Source organism: Pristiophorus japonicus, chromosome 6 (assembly GCF_044704955.1).
Source record: "Pristiophorus japonicus isolate sPriJap1 chromosome 6, sPriJap1.hap1, whole genome shotgun sequence".
NCBI classification, from domain to species: Eukaryota; Metazoa; Chordata; class Chondrichthyes; family Pristiophoridae; genus Pristiophorus; species Pristiophorus japonicus.
Window position 1 is genome coordinate 251,146,285 of NC_091982.1, and position 21,137 is coordinate 251,167,421.

General features: G+C 46.3%; 1 protein-coding gene across 3 annotated transcripts in view; it reads right to left on the bottom strand.

Moving 5' to 3' along the window:
- The window catches only part of tp63 (tumor protein p63), a 384,611-nt gene that overhangs the window by 106,321 nt on the left and 257,153 nt on the right, over window positions 1-21,137 (bottom strand). Inside the window, exon 1 of one of the 3 annotated variants that reach the window (XM_070883828.1) lies at window positions 20,421-20,528. The exons of the other annotated variants lie outside the window; for them this stretch is intronic. Coding sequence (XP_070739929.1) covers window positions 20,421-20,462 — 42 coding nt within the window. The 5' untranslated portion in view covers window positions 20,463-20,528. Of the gene's footprint in view, window positions 1-20,420; window positions 20,529-21,137 lie in introns of those variants that run through there. 3 annotated transcript variants of the gene reach the window in all.

Sequence of the window (21,137 nt, forward strand, 5' to 3'; positions counted from 1 at the left end):
CGAAAAGCCGCCGACAGCGTGGTGCTGGGGCACATCAAACCTCGGACGCCCAGACTGAACTTAATTTCTTTATATCTCTATTAAGAACCGACTTGGGCACCATGTACATTGGAACCCTTTTAAGATGATCTCAGACTAAATAGATTGGAGTTCCTCTTTGCAATCAATTTTTTCTTAATGCTGTTCAAACTCCAAATATTTTCCGGTCACAATGAACCTGGATTGCATTGTAGGAGTACTACAGCAAAAACTCAACCAGGGTAATGGTAGAGGGCCGTGCAGGCAAGGACACTCCCCCTGGTCTGTGCTGCTCATGGCCCGGGGGCAGGAACACTGCCAGTCAGCCCAGCGCCCACAGAACAGGAGGGGGGTGGGCATAGAGAGATGTACTGGCGAGGGGTTCTGTAGCTGCTCAATGTCCACTGTCAAAGAAGCCCATTTGTGATCAGACAATTCGATCACACTTTCCTGTGTGTATTAGTGCATCGATTCTTACAGACTAGGGTTACACATGGACAGTCTGGGAGCACATATTAGTTGCAATGCTTCTAAAACAGAACCAGACCCCAAACAGAGGAATGTACAGGAGGGGAGACACACACAACAGATACGGCCACATCTCCAGAGCTGGTATCTGATGCATAGCCACAGTTCTCCGTTTAGCAGAGTCAGCTGTGGTTCAGTGGATAGCATATTCGCCATCCGAGTCAGAAAGTTGTGGGTTCAAATTCCACTCCGGCGACTTAAGCACATAAATCCAGGCTGACGCTCCAGTGCAGTGCTGAGGGAGCGCTGCACTGTCAGAGGGTCAGTACTGAGGGAGTGCTGCACTGTCGGAGGGTCAGTACTGAGGGAGTGCTACACTGTCGGAGGGTCAGTACTGAGGGAGTGCTACACTGTCGGAGGGTCAGTACTGAGGGAGTGCTACACTGTCGGAGGGTCAGTACTGAGGGAGTGCTACACTGTCGGAGGGTCAGTACTGAGGGAGTGCTACACTGTCGGAGGGGCAATAGTGAGGGAATGCTGCACTGTCAGAGGGGCAATACTGAGGGAGTGCTGCACTGTCAGAGGAGCAATACTGAGGGAGTGCTGCACTGTTGGAGGGGCAGTACTGGGCTCCGCTGCACTGACGGAGGGCCAGTACTGAGGGAGTGCCGCATTGTCAGAGGTTCCGTCTTTCAGATGAGATATTAAAGCGAGTTCCTAGCTGCTCCCTCAGGTTGACGTAAGAGATCCCACGGCACTATTTCGAAGAAGACCAGGAGAGTTCTGCCCGATGTCCTGACCAATATTTATCCCTCAATCAATATCACTAAAACAGATTATCTCATCATTATCACATTGTTGTTGGTGGGAGCTTGCAGTGCACAAATTGGCTGCTGTGTTTTACACATTGCAACAGTGACTACACTTCAAAAGTACTCCATTGACTGTAAAGCGCTTTGAGACATCCGGTGGTTGTGAAAGGTGCTACAGAAATGCAAGTCTTTCTTTTTAGTCCCCACAGCTCATTACCATTGAGGAAAGTTGCCACATGCATAGGTTCCCAAACAGAGCTCTGCAGTGCACCCACAGGAAGCGACTGAGCTGGTTTTGCTTGTTTTTAAACACGGTCCTTACAAATGCAGGGCAAACTGAACAGAGAACTGGGGGTACAACCCTCTCACAGGAACAACCATTCTCATACACGATTAGTTTCGAGCTGAAGCCGGCGGTGGTGCAGTGGAGTGGAGTGCCCCGGAGAGGAGACACTCGTGGTTCCCAATCTGAGCTGAGTGGGGCGGGGCTGGAGCTGAAACATGTTTCAGCAAGGGAATCCTGGCGACTGGTTGGTGGAGCATTGGTGGTGATACGGCAGTGGGCAACGTGCCCAGCCATTGGTGGGGATACGGTAGTGGGCATCGTGCCCAGCCATTGGTGGTGATACAGCAGTGGGGCAACGTGCCCAGCCATTTGTCTGGAGGCAGCAAGCCAGGCAAAGGAAAAAAATGATTACAAATACAAAATTAAAATGGAAAAATGACCATCTAAAAACTGTGAGAACCAAATGCTTCTTGAACCATATGCTCGGAGGTTAAGAGTGTTATGTTTTTAGATGCTCTGATAATGACTCCACGAGGCAATGTATTGCACTTGAACTGTAGTGACTTTAGTCCATTTAATATAACTCCCGAGTGAGGATCACACATGGTGGCCTGCCTTTTATACTAGGCCTGGCACACCTGTACAGGTAACCTACAATCTCCCACTGCAGTGCCCTCTGGTGACCATACAGCTGGTGTACAAGATTCCCATAGTATTGCCCTCTGGTGGCACATCATATGTAATAGTACAAGCAGTAAACATGTAGGATACATGACAGAGAGTACTTTTGGAACAACTTGCTAAAGATTGAGGTTCAGAGAACAGACTTCACAACAACTGCAGCCACAGGTTCCGTTAATGATGTGATTCATTTGTAGGAAGAGCTTTGTAAGAAAGCATTTAGATAAGATGTGCTTTTGTAGATTTTTCCAGCCACTGGGCTATCCCTTAGAATGTATTGGGTGTAGGTTGGTGCTCCAGCTTCATCCACCCTTTGGCATGAGCAGAGAAATACCCTCACTCACAGTCACTTCCCATCAGCAATCCATTCAACTGCAATGGAATTCATTATCCGCCACCCTATCGGAGCAGGAGGAGGCCATTCAGCCCCTCGAGCCTGCAATGTATTCACTTCAGGGGTTCTTTGATTAAGAATTCATAGCAACACATTGCTATTACAAACTAGTTGGTTTATTAGCAAAGGTTTAACAATCACGCTACACATTACCAGTTCATCCACCAAGCTCACAACCACCTGCCTCATCGTAGATCCCCCGAACCCAACTGGCTGGAGTTTTATTAAGACTTGTGAACATCACGGACTGGCTAAGCCACTCTCAATTCAACAGCTCTACAAACCTGTGAGCGTACTGACGGGCATACATTACTGAGCCTGTTACATTAGGAACAGGAAGAGGCCATTCAGCCCCTTGAGCCTGCTCCGCCATTTGATGAGATTATGGCTGATCTGTGATCCAATTCCACATACCCGCCTTTGGCCCATATCCCGCAGTACCTTTGGTTAACAGAATCTATCAATCTCAGATTTGAAATTAACAATTGATCTAGCATCAACTGCCATTTACGGAAGAGTGTTCCAAACTTCTACCACCCTTTGTGTGTAGAAGTGTTTCCGAACTTCACTCCTGAAAGGTCTGGCTCTAATTTTTAGACTCTGTCCCCTAGTCCTAGATCCCCTTGAGTCCCCTAATGAGTGGCGGTGTGGAACTCACTGCCTGAAAGGATGGTAGAGGCAGAAACCCTCACCACATTTAAAAAAGTACTTGGATGTGCACTTGAAGTGCCGTAACCTACAGGGCTACGGACCAAAAGCTGGATTAGGCTGGATAGCTCTTGATCAGCCGGCACGGACACGATGGGCCGAATGGCTGTAACTTTCTTTGATTCTATGATTCCCCAACCAATGGAAATAGTTTCTCTCCATCTAACCTATCTATTCCCCCTAATAACGTGGAGGCAGCAGGTCCATGAGGTTAAATCTCAAATGGAACAAGTGACTACACTTCAGAATACCTTGGCTGTGCAGCTCTCTGGGACGTCCCACAGATGAGGATCACGCTCTATAAATGCAAGTTGCTTCTTCTCTCTTTTTACAATGAATGGATAGTTTGCCCACTGACACGGAGAGAGCAAGGGCTAATTTTTTCCAGATACTCTCAAGACAGATCTCCTTCACCGTGCGAGCTTTTCTCAGTCTATTTTGTTGCCATTCCTCGAATCATGGAAATCAAAGCAGAGAGTTCCAGAGTGAAAGTAAGAGTCCGTGCCTGATCTGTAGCATCAGCAGCAGGACATTGCTTCAGAGGTATATTGTATTCTATTTAATAATTAAAGCTCTGAAAGTTTCAAAATGTTGCAGGACAGGGAGACTAGACCATGTTCAGATCCTCTATAGGACCTGACATTATTCCTGTGCTAGCGTCACCCATAGGTGGGACTTTTAACCAACAACTGGTGGTCCCAGAGGGAGGGAGCCACCCCTCAACAAACCAACGCCCTGTTTTTTGACAGAAGACAACTTCATTTACACTAACCTCAAAGACACGTGTAATATGTATGTCAGCAATTTTAAAATCACTTTAGAGATTAAATAACACGGCACACCTTCCTTCCCATGTAATAACTTCAAGGGCATTGTGTCATACTCTACTGAAGAGATTCAAATCTTAAAATTTCTCACACCCGTCAACAAAATTTATATTGTACTCGGTGCAAGAAAGTGATTTCAGCATCGCTGTTGTGACGGATTGAAAGGCTGGGCCCAAGCTCTGAGCCCCGAGGCTCCCGGGTCATTCAGAGATGCCTGCACCCCACAACTGATGCTTGCCAGGTGACAGCAGGGGCTGCTGAACAAAAGGTTCCATGGTGAGAAAGTGCTCTGCCCTGGGAGAGTGACTCAAACCAGCCTCAAGACAGACATGTGCTGCCTGGGGCAAATTATCAAGCAGCTCAAAAGCCAGGAAGCTGTCAGCGCACTGTGTGGCTTTCCAGCTGAAGCCAGGATCAATGGGCAACTAGACATGGCATTGAGCCATACAGGATAGGAACGTCACTTGATGCCTTGTCTGTGCTGAGCTAGCTCATCACAGTGGGAACACAGTTGGTATCAAACTCCATAGAAATGAGGGGGTTAACTCTGGAGATGAGGGGGTTGACTTATGAAGATAGGTTGAGCCTATACTCATTGGAGTTCAGAAGAATGAGTGGTGATCTTTTCGAAACATTTAAGATAATGAAGGGGCTTGACAAGGTGGATGCAGAGAGGATATTTCCATTCATAGGGGACACTAAAACTAGGGGACATAGTCTCAGAATAAGGGGCCGCCCATTTAAAACTGAGATGAGGAGAAATTTCTTCTCTCAGGGGATTGTAAATCTGTGGAATTCTCTGCCCCAGAGAGCTGTGGAGGCTGGGTCATTGAATATATTTAAGGCGGAGATATACAAATCTTTGAGCGATAAGGGAATAAAGGGCTATGAGAAGCGGGCAGGGAAGTGGAGCTGAGTCCTTGATCCGATCAGCAGGCTCAAGGGGTCAAATGGCCTGCTCCTGCTCCTATTTCTTATGTTCTTATGAATCGCTGCGTGAAGGCCAAGATCCATCAAGTTCACCACCTACTATCAGGTAGCCACATGGTGCAACGATAATGGAGTTGTTGACCAATCACACCGATCGATCTCGATTAATGAGTCTACACCAGACTCAGACATGAGGCAAGGAAAACCCCCAGTGGGGGAGAGCTTTGGGACCCAGAGGTCCGAAGTCCCCTGTTCCTCCCGAGCTCGCTGCACTCACCACACGTCATGTCTCACATTACTCGGATACTGGAGCACAAAATGTTATTTTCTGAAAGTAGTGCAAAAGTTCTAGGTCAGTAATAGTAGGGGATTTTAACTACCCTAATATTAACTGGGATAAAATTGGTGTGAAGGGTATAGAGGGTGCGGAATTCTTAAAATGCATTCAGGAGAATTGTTTTAGCCAGTCTGTAGCAAGCCCAAGGGAGGGGGCGGTTCTGGACTTAGTTTTCAGGAATGAAGAGGGGCAGGTGGAAGTGGTATCAGTGGGAGAGCATTTTGGTACTCATGATCATAATTCAGTTAGATTTAGGGTAGTTATGGAAAAGGACAAATATAGACCAGGAATAAAAGTTCTCAATTGGGGAAACAACAATTTTGATAAGCTGACAGGTGATTTGGCCATAGTGGACTGGAAGCAGCTACTTGAAGGTAAATCAGTGTCAGGGCAGTGGGAGACGTTCAAGGAGGAGATCCGGAGGGTTCAGAGCAATATGTTCCCTTAAAGAAAAAGGGTGGGACTAACAAATCTAGATCCCCCTGGATGTCAAGGGGTATACAGGGTAGGATAAAGAAAAAAAGGGAGGCTTATGACAGATAGCGAGGGCTCAATACTGCAATATCTCTAGGGGAGTATAGAATGTCCAGGGGTGAAATTAAAAAGGAAATTAGGAAAGCAAAGAGAGAGCATGAAAACATTTTGGCAAGTAAAATCAAGAAAAACCCAAGATGTTTTATAAATACGCTAAGAGCAAGAGGATAACTAAAGGAAGGGCAGGGCCTATTCGAGACCATAAATGCAATGTGTGTGTGGAGGCGGAAGACGTGGGTATGGTTCTTAATGAATACCTTCCGTTTGTTTTCACAAAAGAGGGGCAATGCAGACTTTGCAATCAGGGAGGAAGAGTGTGAAATATTAGATGAAGTAAACAGAGAGGGGGGAAATATTAAGGGGTTTCGCAGCTTTGAAAGTGGATAAATCCCCAGGCCCGGATGAAATGTATCCCAGGCTGTTAAGAGAACCAAGAGAGGAAATAGCAGAGGCTCTGACCATCATTTTCCAGTCCTCTCTGGCTAAAGATATGATGCCAGAGGACTGCTAACGTGGTACCTTTGTTTAAAAAGGGAGAAAGGGATAGACCGAGTAATTGCAGGCCAGTCAGGCTAACCTCAGTGGTGGGAAAATTATTGGAAAAAATGCTGAGGGAAAGGATAAATCTTCATTTAGAAAGACACAGATTAATCAAGGACAGTCGGCATGGATTTGTTAAGGGAAGGTCGAGTCTGACTAACTGCACTGAATTTTTTGAAGAGGTAACAAGGAGGGCCGATGAGGGCAGTGCGTATGATAGTGTATATGGATTTCAGCAAAGCTTTTGATAAGGTCCCACATGGCAGACTGGTCTTGAAAGTAAAAGCCCATGGGATCCAAGGCAAAGTGGCAAGTTGGATCCAAAATTGGCTCAGAGGCAGGAAGGAAAGGGTAATGGTTGATGGGTGCTTTTGTGACTAGAAGGCTGTTTCCAGTGTGGTTCCGTAGAACTCAGTACTGGTCCCTTGCTTTGTTTGTGGTAGGTATCAATGATTTAGACTTGAATGTAGGGGGTATGATTAATAAGTTTTCAGATGATACTAAAAGTGGCTGTGTGGCTGATAATGAATAAGAAAGCTGTAGACTGCAGGAAGATATCAATGAACTGGTCAGGTGGGCAGAACAGTGGCAAATGGAATTCAATCCGGAGAAGTGTGAGGTAATGCATTTGGCAAGGGAATACATATTAAATGGTAGGACACTGAAAAGTGTAGAGGAACAAAGGGACCTTGGAGTGTCCATAGATCCCTGAAAGTAGCAGGCCAGGTAGATAAGGTGGTTAAGAAGGCATACGGAATACTTGCCTTTATTATTTGAGGCATAGAATACAAGAGCAGGGAGGTTATGCTTGAACTGTATAAAACACTAGTTAGGCCACAGCTAGAGTACTGCGTGCAGTTCTGGTCACCATATTACAGGAAAGATGTGATTGCATTCGAGAGGGTACAGAGGAGATTTACGAGGATGTTGCCTGGCCTGGAGAATTTTAGCTATGAGGAAAGATTGGATAGGCTGGGGTTTTTTCCTTTGGAACAGAGGAGGCGGAGGGGAGAGGTGTATAAAATTATGAGGGGCCTGGATAGAGTGGATAGAAAGGGCCTATTTCCTTTAGCAGAGGGGTCAACAACCAGAGGGCATAGATTTAAAGTAACTGGTAGAAGACTTAGAGAGGATTTGAAGGGAAATGTTTTCGCCCAGAGGATGGTGGGGGTCTAAAATTCACTGCCTGAAAGGGTGGTAGAGGCAGAAACCCTCATCATCTTTAAAAAGTATTTGGATGTGCACGCGAAGTGCCGTATCCTACAGGGCTACGGATCGAGAGCTGGAAAGTGGGATTAGGCTGGATAGCTCTTTGTCGGCCGGCGCGGACACGATGGGCCGAAATGGCCTCCTTCCATGTTGTAAATTTCTATGATTCTATGATCTAATGAATCCACACTATCTGTTCACACCGTTTCCCGAGGGAGCCTGTTCCATCGATTGACCACTCGCTCACTGAAATAGACTAGTTTTGAAATAACCCCCTTCCAGCACAGGCTGTGTCCTCCGGTTCGACTGGTTTAGACAAGGAGACAGGTTTTCATGGTTGACGTTATCCAGTCCCTTTAATATCCTAAAAACAGCAATCCTGTAATCTCCTAACCTTCTCTTTTGTGGTGAGAGCATGCTCAACTTATGTATTCCGGAATAAGGTGGGGTATTGAGGGGGGCAGGGGAAATCAGCTGGGGTGCTTGCTCCGGACTTCTATTTCTGCTGTTGAGTGTTCATAGTCAGAGATTCAGTGAGGACAGGACTGGGCTCACTGTGGTACTGCCCATGGACAGAGGTTCAGTGAGGACAGGACTGGGCTCACTGTGGTACTGCCCATGGACAGAGGTTGAGTGCGGACAGGAGTGGGCTCACTGTGGTACTGCCCATGGACAGAGGTTGAGTGCGGACAGGAGTGGGCTCACTGTGGTACTGCCCATGGACAGAGGTTCAGTGAGGACAGGACTGGGCTCACTGTGGTACTGCCCATGGACAGAGGTTGAGTGCAGACAGGAGTGGGCTCACTGTGGTACTGCCCATGGACAGAGGTTCAGTGAGGACAGGAGTGGGCTCACTGTGGTACTGCCCATGGACAGAGGTTGAGTGCAGACAGGACTGGGCTCACTGTGGTACTGCCCATGGACAGAGGTTGAGTGCGGACAGGACTGGGCTCACTGTGGTACTGCCCATGGACAGAGGTTGAGTGCGGACAGGACTGGGCTCACTGTGGTACTGCCCATGGACAGAGGTTGAGTGCGGACAGGACTGGGCTCACTGTGGTACTGCCCATGGACAGAGGTTCAGTGCGGACAGGAGTGGGCTCACTGTGGTACTGCCCATGGACAGAGGTTCAGTGAGGACAGGACTGGGCTCACTGTGGTACTGCCCATGGACAGAGGTTGAGTGCGGACAGGAGTGGGCTCACTGTGATACTGCCCATGGACAGAGGTTGAGTGCGGACAGGACTGGGCTCACTGTGGTACTGCCCATGGACAGAGGTTGAGTGCGGACAGGACTGGGCTCACTGTGGTACTGCCCATGGACAGAGGTTCAGTGAGGACAGGACTGGGCTCACTGTGGTACTGCCCATGGACAGAGGTTGAGTGCGGACAGGAGTGGGCCCGGCTGTGGTACTGCCCATGGACAGAGGTTGAGTGAGGACAGGACTGGGCCCGGCTGTGGTACTGCCCATGGACAGAGGTTGAGTGCGGACAGGACTGGGCTCACTGTGGTACTGCCCATGGACAGAGGTTGAGTGCGGACAGGAGTGGGCTCACTGTGGTACTGCCCATGGACAGAGGTTGAGTGCGGACAGGAGTGGGCCCGGCTGTGGTACTGCCCATGGATGAACCTCTACTGTCGAGATCCACACATGAAAACTAACCTTTGGACTAGGGCGCGAGCCAATACTCCGTTAGACGTGTGGTGATGTGGGGGCGGGTCCAATACTCCGTCACACGTGTGGGGTTCGGGTCCAATACACCGTCACACGTGTGGGGGTCGGGTCCAATACTCCGTCACACGTGTGGGGGTCGGGTCCAATACTCCGTCACACGTGTGGGGGTCAGGTCCAATACTCCGTCACACGTGTGGGGGCGGGTCCAATACTCCGTCACACGTGTGGGGGCGGGTCCAATACTCCGTCACACGTGTGGGGGCGGGTCCAATACTCCGTCACACGTGTGGGGGCGGGTCCAACATTTCTACATGTGGAAATTTGCAACATATTTTGCTGTTTAACTCTAGGATCTCCCTCAACAAAGTTTCTTCGAATTGGTTACTAAAGTAGGTAACATAGTGAAGGGCATGGGAAGCGAACCCGAGAGTGGGAGTGGACTATGTAGCTCAGATGGTGAAAAACACCAGCAAAGATTTGATGGGCTTGTGCAATAATCCATGATTCTAGTAGGTACATTTTCATCGGAGGTAGGGTTCACAGTCTTAGTGGATGCTGCCTTAAATATGGAAAAGGACATTTCCATCAATTTAACTGCGTGGGTTGCAATTAGATGCTTCAGCAGAATTTCGGGAACGTTGAACAATCTTGTGATCAAAATTAGTGTTATGGTGAATTTTTAAAAATTATATATGGGACCACTTTTGGTTTAAGCTGATTATAGTCATTACCTTGGCGACAGGAGCAGTGTTTTAGTCAGGGGTTGAGAGAGCTAGGGAATGCAGCACCATACAGATCTTGGCATCCAGCACCTACTTCATTCGCTTCCAGGTACAGCATAGACCAGGCAGAGAACAAAATTACCACAACTCTCGATGCACTAGAACGTAAAGACATTTGCCAAATCTCAGAAACAAAAGGTGCATTGACACAGATGGCATTGGAATATCTCAGTTGTGTGTCATCATAATGCAAACGGTGTGTGGCTCTTTGGCACTCTTCCCCTGTAATTATTTTTACACAAGTAACGTTTGCAGGCGGCTGAGCTTGCAAGATCCACGCTCACTGGGAACTGCCATGAAGCTGCTTCAATTCATGTTAGCGAGGGTCAGTAAAGTCCTTCAGTTGGAACTGGGCGTGAACTAGAGTTCCAAAGTTGACAGGTCACTGGCGAGCCCTCTGTGCCATAACTCTCCTACCCTGAGCTTTGGGATGGGACTGCCCATTTTCAATCTTTTTTTCCCCTCCCCCGATAGCTAGCAGCCACTGATCACTGGGCTGTCCCTTGTTCTTCTCTCCCCACTCCCAAGTTCCAGCACCTGGGCTGTGTTCAAGGTTGGCTGGTGAACTTGCCTGCCTTGTATAATCGCAAAAGGCTTCTTTGGTTTTAATCAACTCACAAACAGTCAGTGCTCTGGCACATCCTGATCCCCTTCCCTCACAACCACGACTGGGGCATTCAACAGAAGAGCAGGTCTCACCAATCACTGGTGTGTCCTGAACTGCACACACCCGAGCAAAACCACCAAAAAAAAAACTTATTAGCACAGCATGAAATAAAATGGAACATCCAGAGTTGTTTCAGCCAAGGAAATAGAATTCGTCAACAGATTGAACAAGCCAGCCTCAGGCTGAATAACAATAATTTTCAGCCTCACCACCTGCCCCATGAATCATTCTATATCTTACACCCAGGATTACATAAACACAACCAGAAAACTCAGAAAGGTCAAACTCAGAGATTGCGCAGAACATTTCTGAACATTGGAAACATTTTTTTTTAAATGACTGAAACAAAATGGAGGGTCAAATTCTCAGTGCTCAGGAACTTTATTGCTCAATCCTGCAGCTCACTCTGTCCAACACACAACACAGTTGTCAGGAATGGAGAGGTAGAGACTGAAGAGTAGAAAAACACCACCTGTCTAGAAGAACCAACAATCTTGCATTTACAGAATGGCTTTCACGACCTCAGCATGACCCAAAGCACTTTACAGCCAATGAAGTACTTTTGAAGTGTAGTTACTGTTGTAATGTAGGAAACGCGGCAGCCAATTTGTGCACAGCAAGCTCCCACAATGACCGGATATATATATTTTTTTTAAAGTGATGTTGGTTGAGGGATAAATATTGGCCCAGGACAATCTATCCACAGGACAGATCAGATAGAGGATACACTTACCTATGGAGAAACATGGTCTACAAAGAATGTTCTGCCAAAGAACCAGGCACCTGAACGACCCAGTTGTTCGGGAGCAAGAGAGTGAGCACTAAGACATGACAAGGAGCTGGGGGAGAGGATTTCGAGGCCAATCACAGGCTAATAACTCACTAACTTAGCCCACCATGTATCAGAGTTAATGCCACAGGTGGGATACAGCCCACAGCTCATCAAGTATTTCGTTCATACCGCACATTAAGTAATTAAAAAGACAATGCTGAATATAAACTTACGGGAAACTAACCTGACGAGCAGATTGTCGAGTAATCTTGCTTCAACACTTCCTGCTCCTTGCTCCCTTCCTCCCTCCATTCACTCCCTCCCTCCCTTCACTCGAGATATTATCTCAGTAACAGAAATAGATTTCAGTGCTGACGTCACGTCTGGTATAAATGGTATCACACGTGGGGGTATAATCACCATGAAGATCTTTTGAGTTTCCAACGCTTAGCGATGAAGATTCCCATCTCAAACGAGAGTCCCGGTCTCTACCTCTGTGTTTCCAATCGGCCCACCGCGTATCCTTCCTGCATTTTCTGCTTTTATCGTTGGTTTTTAAATGGATGCGTCAGATAGCAAGCAACAAGAGCAGCCATAAACCACCACATATCAGAAGCACACGTGATGAGCAATTAGAAAACGATCAGGGTTCATACCAAACATTCTGCTGCTGGTTAAGCAGGGACTAAGAACCAGAGGGCAGCTATTAATTCACTTACAGAAGCCCAGATCTCGGGCACTCCCTTAACAGAATTGCTCCATTACCCTCGCATCGAGATCAACGTTTATATTTTTGACCATTTCATTTGATTGGTGGGAGTGAAAGAGAATAAAAGAAACATCCCTGATACAGGTGACAAGCAGCAATGAAGTTGCGTTAGATTGTTGTATAACTCTCGACCTGTGGAGGGCTAGAACTGCTAGTTACACAACAGGGGACTAGAGCTAGTTACATAACAGGGGAGCCGAAATCTCGTTGTCTACTAAGCCCCAGAGGCCAGATTTGTTGCAAAGCCAGTTGCTGGCTGCAGGGCCCAAGGTCAACACATTTCTGGCCAGATCGAATAGGGCTACTGGGCTGCAGGTGACCAATGGATCAGACCTTGCACACCTTTTTTTTTAAACCTGGTCTCAATAGCCTGCCTGCATGCATATGAAATTTACATGGGAATACCACACATGCCCAACAAAGGGGTCCTCCTGTTCCTCCTACTGAATTGTTAATTAGATGGACACTGGTTAGGAGTTGTGTATCAGTCTTGAGGATTTACCAAGAGAATGCCTGGATCACAACAGCTGCAGCTTGCTAGTTGTGGAGGGATGGCAGCCCAGGGACCTTGGGTAACCCTGCGACCTTAACCTGCAGCGTGGCATCGAGGATCATCCCTGTCTGCAGAGGTTTGCAGATGTCTGCAGAGGTTTGCAGATATCAGCAGCAAACGGGACGAGTGTCTGACGCATAATGCGTTGGGCCAGAATTTCCTGGAATGTACCTGCATTGATAGCGCGCCGCATCGTTTCCACGCCGATTTTGCCAAGTGCGACTTGCGCCAAAATTTCCAGAAGGTAAAGATGGTGCAAAACAAGTGGAAATCAGTGTAAACAATCAGGGCCCAAGGAAAACTCGGGACACGTGCCATCCTCCTCACGCCCATATTTATCTGATTAGAATTTGAAGCCATCAAACCATCATTTACACGCATCAAGCACAGCGTGTTCAGAGGAATGAACCACGCGAGCTTCTCTCGCAATGTAACAAGTTCTGATGCCACCACTCAAAGATTCAGGAAATGGCCTCAGTAAGGAGAAATTGTTTAAAAACCTGCCATTAAATAGCAGAGAAAGTGACTTCATGTCCTGCTGCACCTAAATGCTGGGCACACATTCCCACCCATTTAGAAGGGGAGTCAATGCAGGAAAGACAAGTGCTACTGCTCTGGGTGCAGAGCTCCGGCACTGAGCCAGGTGGGGTTAGCCGGTCGTAACTCAGCAACGATGCAAACAATCGCAGATCTTTCGTGTGCAGTGAGTTTTCAGTTTAAAACCAGCATAAATCAACCAGTTACATGCAAATTTCCTCCGGGGGGCGGGAGGCGGAACCCAGCTCTCTCTCCGCAGGTACACCAAACTGCAGGAAATTCCGGGCCATGATGACTCACCTTGTACATCGAGCGCCATCAAAAGTCACAAAATCCATGGCGCTACACAAACCACAAATGATAAGGTCTTCAAGGGGGCCGCAGCACGGATCCCTCAGACCATTTATTCATTTACAGAAGCTAATTCATCAACATCCATGTGTTTTTTTGTTAAATCGAGGGGGGGGGAGGGGGGCGAGGGGCAAGATTGGAACCCCTACAAGTAACAGGTCTCACTGCAGGTCAATGCAGTCGTCAACATCGGTCAGAGGCCGTCTCTGAAACACAGAGCAGGTCCCCAAAGGAAAGAGTCAAGCTGTACCATTTTGGAATAACCTCACTTTTCCCACAGTGATTACTCTGGCAATTTTATCGGATTTGAGATCGCACACCTCATTAAAGGTGGGTACACAGCTGTCAGGGAGTGTGCTGTCAAAACCAGGTGAGAATGTTAACCTTGACTTACAGTTCCACGTTCACAACAGGATGGCAGTAACTGACTAGCCGCCTCCGCCTCCCTACCCGCGGAGTGTTTCATCACACCTTCAGATAATGGGTTACCACCACACGCAACAGGAAAAACTACCACCACCCAGCACTGCTTCTCGGAGAAAACAACTGCTCCCAGAAAGAAAGGGTCCGGAAGTGAGTTTTTTCTTTTAAAAGAGAGAAACATTCAGATGTGAAAGAAAGCTAAGTAAAAATGACAGAAGTTATTCCAGATCCTGGCCGTGCAATTTTGGGGAGTTAGCTGGCCAAGTCTTTAGCTCGGGCATGAAAGAGATCCCGTATTGTACCGAAGCTCTTTATGTATCAGGCAGCGGAGCATCCAAACTTTGGGGCCCTGCTTGTTTGGAGCCGGAGGAAGCAAGATTTAGGCCAAGGTTAGACCAGCGCCCGGAAAACAAGGAGGAAGTTTCAGCCTCAAGCGAGCAGTGAAGCCACAATGACCAAATACACCTTCAAAGCAACAGATCTCTCCAATGGTCAGGGCTTTGGAATGTCAAACACAGCAGCAATCACTTCCAGTTTATATCATATTATAACTTCATTGCAATCACTTCCGACAGCTTTAGGACACACTCTACAAGATCCAAATGAGTTTGGGAGCCACACCCTTCAAAACAAAAGTAGCACCAACAACAAAGTGAGGTTAAAAAGTTCTTCATTTTCTAAGATGTTATTTCTCTCCATCTGCTTCGAGCCCTTAATCGAAAGAACATAGAGAGAGACCTTCTGCTTTACGCCTCACCCAATAGCCATAAATGGGCGACTGGGAAATACGCAAGAGTGATGTGGGTCAGCCTGTCCTCTTTCCCTCTTCTCCCAGATCACCAGCCACTACACGACACTCCCCCCACTCCCACGCACCCCCGCCCCGCCCATCATCACAATATCATCAAAAGCGATTTGAAAAAGGACTTTAACTTGATATAACAATATGTTGTGGAACCAACCAGGGAGCAGACTATTTTAGATCTGCTAATGTGTAATGAGACTGGATTAATTAATAATCTCATAGTAAAAGATCCTCTAGGGAAGAGTGATCACAGCATGGTAGAATTTCAAATTCAGTTTGAGGCTGAGAAAGCTAGTTCTCAAACCAGTATCCTGAACTTAACTAAAGGCAATTTCAAAGGTATGAAGACTGAATTGGCTAAAGTGGACCTGGAAAATAGATGAAAGTATAAGACGGTAGATAAGCAGTGGCAAACATTTATGGAGATATTTCATAACTCTCAGGAAAGAGATATTCCAGTGAGAAAGAAAGACTCTAAGAAAAGGATGAACCATCCGTGGCTAACGAAGGAAGTGAAGGATGATAACAAATTGAAAACAAAGGGGCACAATGTTGTGAAGAACAGTGGAAGGCCAGAGGATTGGGAAATGTTTAGAAACCAGCAAAGGACGACTAAATAATAGAGAGAAGATAGTTTGAGAGTAAACTAGAAAGAAATATAAAAAGAGACAGTAAGAGCTTCTACAGGTATATAAAAAGGAAGCTAAAGTAAATATTGGTCCCTTAGAGGATGAGACTGGGGAATTAATAATGGGAAACAGGAAAATGGCAGAAATGTTGAACAAATATTTTGTATCGGTCTTCGCGGTAGAAGACACTAAAAACATCCCAATAATAGATAATCAAAGGACTATTGAGGGGGGGGGGGCCTTAAAACAATCACTATCACTAGAGAAAAAGTACTAGGCAAAATAATGGGAATAAAGGTGGACAAGTCCCCTGGACCTGATGGCCTGCATCCTTGGATCTTAAAAGAAGTGGCTGCAGAGATATTGGATGCATTGGTTGTAATCTACTAAATTTCCCCGGATTCTGGTGAGGTCCCAGCGGATTGGAAAACCACAAATGTAACACTCCTATTTAAGAAAGGAGGGAGACAAAAATCAGGAAACTATAGACCAGTTAGCCTAACATCTGTCATTGGGAAAATGGTGGAGTCCATTATTAAGGAAGTAGTAGCAAGACATTTAGAAAATCATAACAGTCAAGTAGAGTCAGCATGGTTTTATGAAAGGGAAATCATATTTGAAAAATTTGCTGGAGTTTTTTGAGGATGCAATGAGTAGGGCGGATAAAGGGGGAACCAGTGGATGTGGTGTATTTGGATTTCTAGAAGGCTTTCGATAAGGTGCCACATAAAAGGTTATTTCATAAGATAAGATTCACGGAGTTGGGGGTTATATATTAGCATGGATAGAGGATTGGCTAACTAACAAAAAACAGAGTCGGGATAAATGGGTCATTTACCGGTTGGCAAACGGTAACTAGTATGGTGCCACAGGGATCTGTGCTGGGGCCTCAACTATTTACAATCTATATTAATGACTTAGATGAAGGGACGGAGTGTAATGTTGCCAAATTTGCTGATGATACAAAGATAGGTAGGAAAGCAAATTTTGAGGAGGACATAAAAAATCTGCAAAGGTTAAGTGAGTGGGCAAAAATTTGGCAGATGGCATATAATTTGGGAAAATATGAGGTTATCCACCTCGGTAGGAAAAATAAAAAAAGCTAATTATTTTTTAAATGGGGAGCGATTACAAAATGCTGCGGTGCAGAGGAATCTGGGGGTCCTTGTACATGAAACATAAACGGTTAGCATGCAGTTACAACAAGTAATTATGAAGGCAAATGGAATGTTGGCCTTTATTGCAAGGGGGTTGGAGTATAAAAGCAGAGAAGTCCTGCTACAACTGTACAGGGCGTTGGTGAGACCACACCTGGAGTACTGCATACAGTTTTGGTCTCCGTATTTAAGGAAGGATATACTTGCATTGGAGGCAGTGCAGAGAAGGTTCACTAGGTTGATTCCTGAGATGAGGGGGTTGACTTATGAAGAAAGGTTGAGTAGGTTGGGCCTATACTCATTGTGGAGATTAGAAGAATGAGAGGTGATCTTATTGAAACATATAAGATAATGAGGGGGCTTGACAGGGTAGATGCAGAGAGGCTATTTCTCCTCATGGGTGAATCTAGAACTAGGGAGCATAGTTTCAGAATAAGGGGTCGCTCATTTAAAACAGAGATGAGGAGGAATTTCTTCTCTGAGCGTCTTGAATCTTTGAAATTCTCTACCCCAGAGTTGTGGAGGCTGGGTCATTGAATATATTTAAGGTGGAGATAGACAGATTTGAGTGATAAGGGAGTAAAGGGTTATGGGGATCGGGCGGAGAAATGGAGTTGGGTCCATGATCAGATCAGCCATGATCTTATTAAATAAATGGCGGAGCAGGCTTGAGGGGCCAAATATGACCCTGCTCATATTTCTTATGTTCTTATGTAACTCAATCTTTAATAACACAGGGTCACTGGAACCCGACTTGGTGGCAGAACCTGCTTTTGCGCAGTTCTGGAATCAGAAATGCCACAAAGGCTGACAACCTTTGCATGACATTCCCGGGAGGACTGTCAGAGACCCTGAACAGGTGAGGAATCTTTAACCCCCATAAATTACCTCTCTGGGCTGCGACAGTGCTTTGATCAACATTAAAGGGCAGCAACATGCAACCTGGGTGAGGGCTTTAACTTTGTTCTCTTTAGCCTGATTGAACACTGCAATTAGGCAGAACACTCTCAGCCACTCTCAACTGGGGATCAAAATAGCTTGAGAGTGCTGATGTGCTGGAAATGCCGAGCACGCCAGAGCGTCCAGGCACCGGGGGAATCCGAGACCCCGTGCTGCAGCCGAATCCCCGGTACGGAGCAAAGGTTTCAACTATTGTGGAGAATCAGCGGTGAAATAGCCTTCAGTGACATTCCAGCGGCAGTGATTATATGGTGCCCTTACTGCTGTCTGCATGTTTCACAACTAGGCTTTACATCTAACGACGTTGGACAACAGTGCTAGTTACACTGATTGCAGCCGTTTCTCCAAAGTGCGCTCCAGTTTGCAGAGATCCCTGACGGCAGCCAATTCATTCACAAAAAAACTAAACCGGCTGTGTCCCACTGAGAAGGAATCAATCATTTCATTTATTTGCAGACAGTCGGAGGCTTTTTGTAAAAGATAACACGAGCTGCACATTTCAGTGGGCAAAGTCGATCTGGTGTAAAATGGAGGGAAAATGTTGTGGGTCTTCGCCATATCGGAACGCCAGTCAGACACTGAACCTCTGCAATGCTGGAGAACTGTGCTACTTCAGACAGCTGCCTGCAAAGTCTCAGGACAAATTTTTGTTTTAACAATGTTTGCGCATTTGAAGTTTTTTTGGGGATCAAGCTGATAGTTTTGAGTTTGGTGCAGAAATCTTTCCCAAGACTCAAGAGGGTTCAAGGCACTTGGAGAAACTTCCAAAACACAATGGCGGTCGGTGCAAAGCTGCCTCACATCTTGTGTGCTGCTAAGGTTGGTTATGAGGACACATTAGATCCTGTAGGAAAGGAAAATTCTCCTTGCACATTTAACCATTTCATTTGAAATTATTGTTTGCATAATTTCAAATACACAAGCATTTATCATATCTGAAAAAAAATCAAACGATCTGAAACAAATTATTTAGCATCAGATTCCCACTTTGCAGTGTTATTTGCCTGGCTTCATTCAAATTATTCAATAATTTAATAATTCAGTAAGTGTAACCTTGACTTTGAATTCTCAGTAGACTATATCTGTAAACTGGATGTTGCAAAGTTGGATTAGGAAAATATAATAATCCACGGGTCGCTGTTTAACTTGAAGATTCTTCATTCGTGTTTGAAAATCTGTGTTCTTGATATGTTGTTGCCAAAACATTACTAAAACCATAACGAGTGCTCATTGTGTCACCCTCAAACATCATACATTAAGGAAGGGTCTTGCATAGCAGCAAGTTCTCTCCCCACCGAGCAAACAGCTGCACTGTGACTGCAGGTAAATACTTTCTGTAAATGGCCATGGACTAACGTGGGCCATTCCCCAGCTGCCTGTACAGATTGGACAAGCCGATTGCAGAGTTTGAGTACTTGGAGAGAAGGAGTAGGATGATCACAGCAGGGGACTGAAGGCTTGCAGAAATGGACGGTGCAGATTAGTATCCGAGAATTCCAGTTACGAGGGTTTGCGGCCCCATGCCTCGTTCCTTCCCTCAGCCCCTCCCAAAAAACTGGTTAAAATGAGAAGTGTCGGAGCTTGAACCAAAGAGTTCCGAGGACCTGAATGTTATACCGAACGTCTGGTCTGTCGGCAACTGGACACACAACCTGGGCTGATTTCACTGATTTGGGGGGGGAATTGGTAATTTTTTTGGTTTCGGTCAAAGAGCAGAGATTATTTCTGGGCAGTCCTCTTTAAAAAGATCAGAATTTTACCTATAATGAGTCCCGCATTATCAAAAATCAAAGTGAATCCACACTCTTCAACGGTCTCTTCTCCCTCAGTACGGGACCCTTCCAGCTCACCTGCACAAACTTCCAAACTTAAGGAACACTCTCTGCTTGTTAACCTGACACTATTTGCGAGGTCCAATCCGCACTTTGTACAAATCAGTTTGCACAAATTAATGAGTTGTTGACACTGCAGTTTGGAATATGAGAAAGCATTGTACAGCACAGAGATTCCTACACACAGTCACCCATCACTTGCCATCACAAAATATACAGGCACTTAAACAAAACTCTCTTCAAGACAATCAGAGCTCCCAGAAATTGATAGTTTTCAACATAAAGAGAAAGGTCAAGTTCGGCACTGCCCACTATCCAGAGGCTAGACTCCAGAGAGCAAAGTTTGAGATTTTGTCATTACAATCACAACACTTCAATACCTCTCAGCAAATTCTCTCAGCTGACTCAAGGTTTCGATAAAGGTGATTCAATAAATACATTAGTTAACATTTTGTAAAGCTGTCATCCTTAACAAAAGATAACTGAGAACTTGCAAGCGATTTTCAAGGTGTCGCCAATGACAGGGGCAGTTGAGATTTAACACACACAAACCAAATTGAGTTATTCAAATATTACTGCACAATCGGTTAAAAAGTCACAAATTTAATGAATTTGATTGCGTTACACAGGTTGGAAACTTTATTTCCAATTGGCCCTTCTACAAGTTCCACCTGACTAAGGAATGAACAGATCATATCGGGATCCAATTTGAACAGAACTATCGAATTGGATGTGAGCCTTGTTGAGTTTGTGATTCACTTACCTCAGTATACTGTGACTGCGCTGCATTGTCCAAGTACAGCATGTTTGCAGCAATGTTGATCAGCACTGCTGTGCCGTCTCCTGACTCCAGGTTTGTGCTGGGACCTTTACCTCAGATAGAGTGTGTGTGTGATTTTTTTTTTAAAAGCAGATTCTCTTATATCCAGACCTTGCTGAACAGGTAAAGTGCAAAGGGGTGGGATCACCACACCAGCTGCCAGCCAATCTTTCCCAAAGTTCCACCTGAAACTTTTAAACTGAACACCAATGGAATCCTCCAGCAGCTAATCTACATGTCAGCCTCCCCCCACTAAATCTCTGCCTTACCTTTCCCAAACTTTCTCTTTCCCTTCATGAACATGAAGCAGAACTCGAGCTCACAATACGTCAGGAAACTTACTTCTCACTTAGTGTCAAGTTTGGCTTTAGGATGTTGCTCTGTCTTTGTGCGACTTGACAGGGGGAGGGGAAAGGGGAGGGGGAGAGGAGAAGTGGGGAGGAGGAGGTGGGTGAGGAGGAGGAGGGGGAGGTGGGGGGGAAGGAGGAGGGTGGGGGGGAAGGAGGAGGGTGGGGGGAAGGAGGAGGGTGGGGGGGAAAGAGGAGGGTGGGGGGGAAAGAGGAGGGTGGGGGGGAAGAGGAGGGTGGGGGGGAAGAGGAGGGTGGGGGGGAAGAGGAGGGTGGTGGGGAAGAGGAAGGTGGGGGAGAAGGGGGGGAGGAG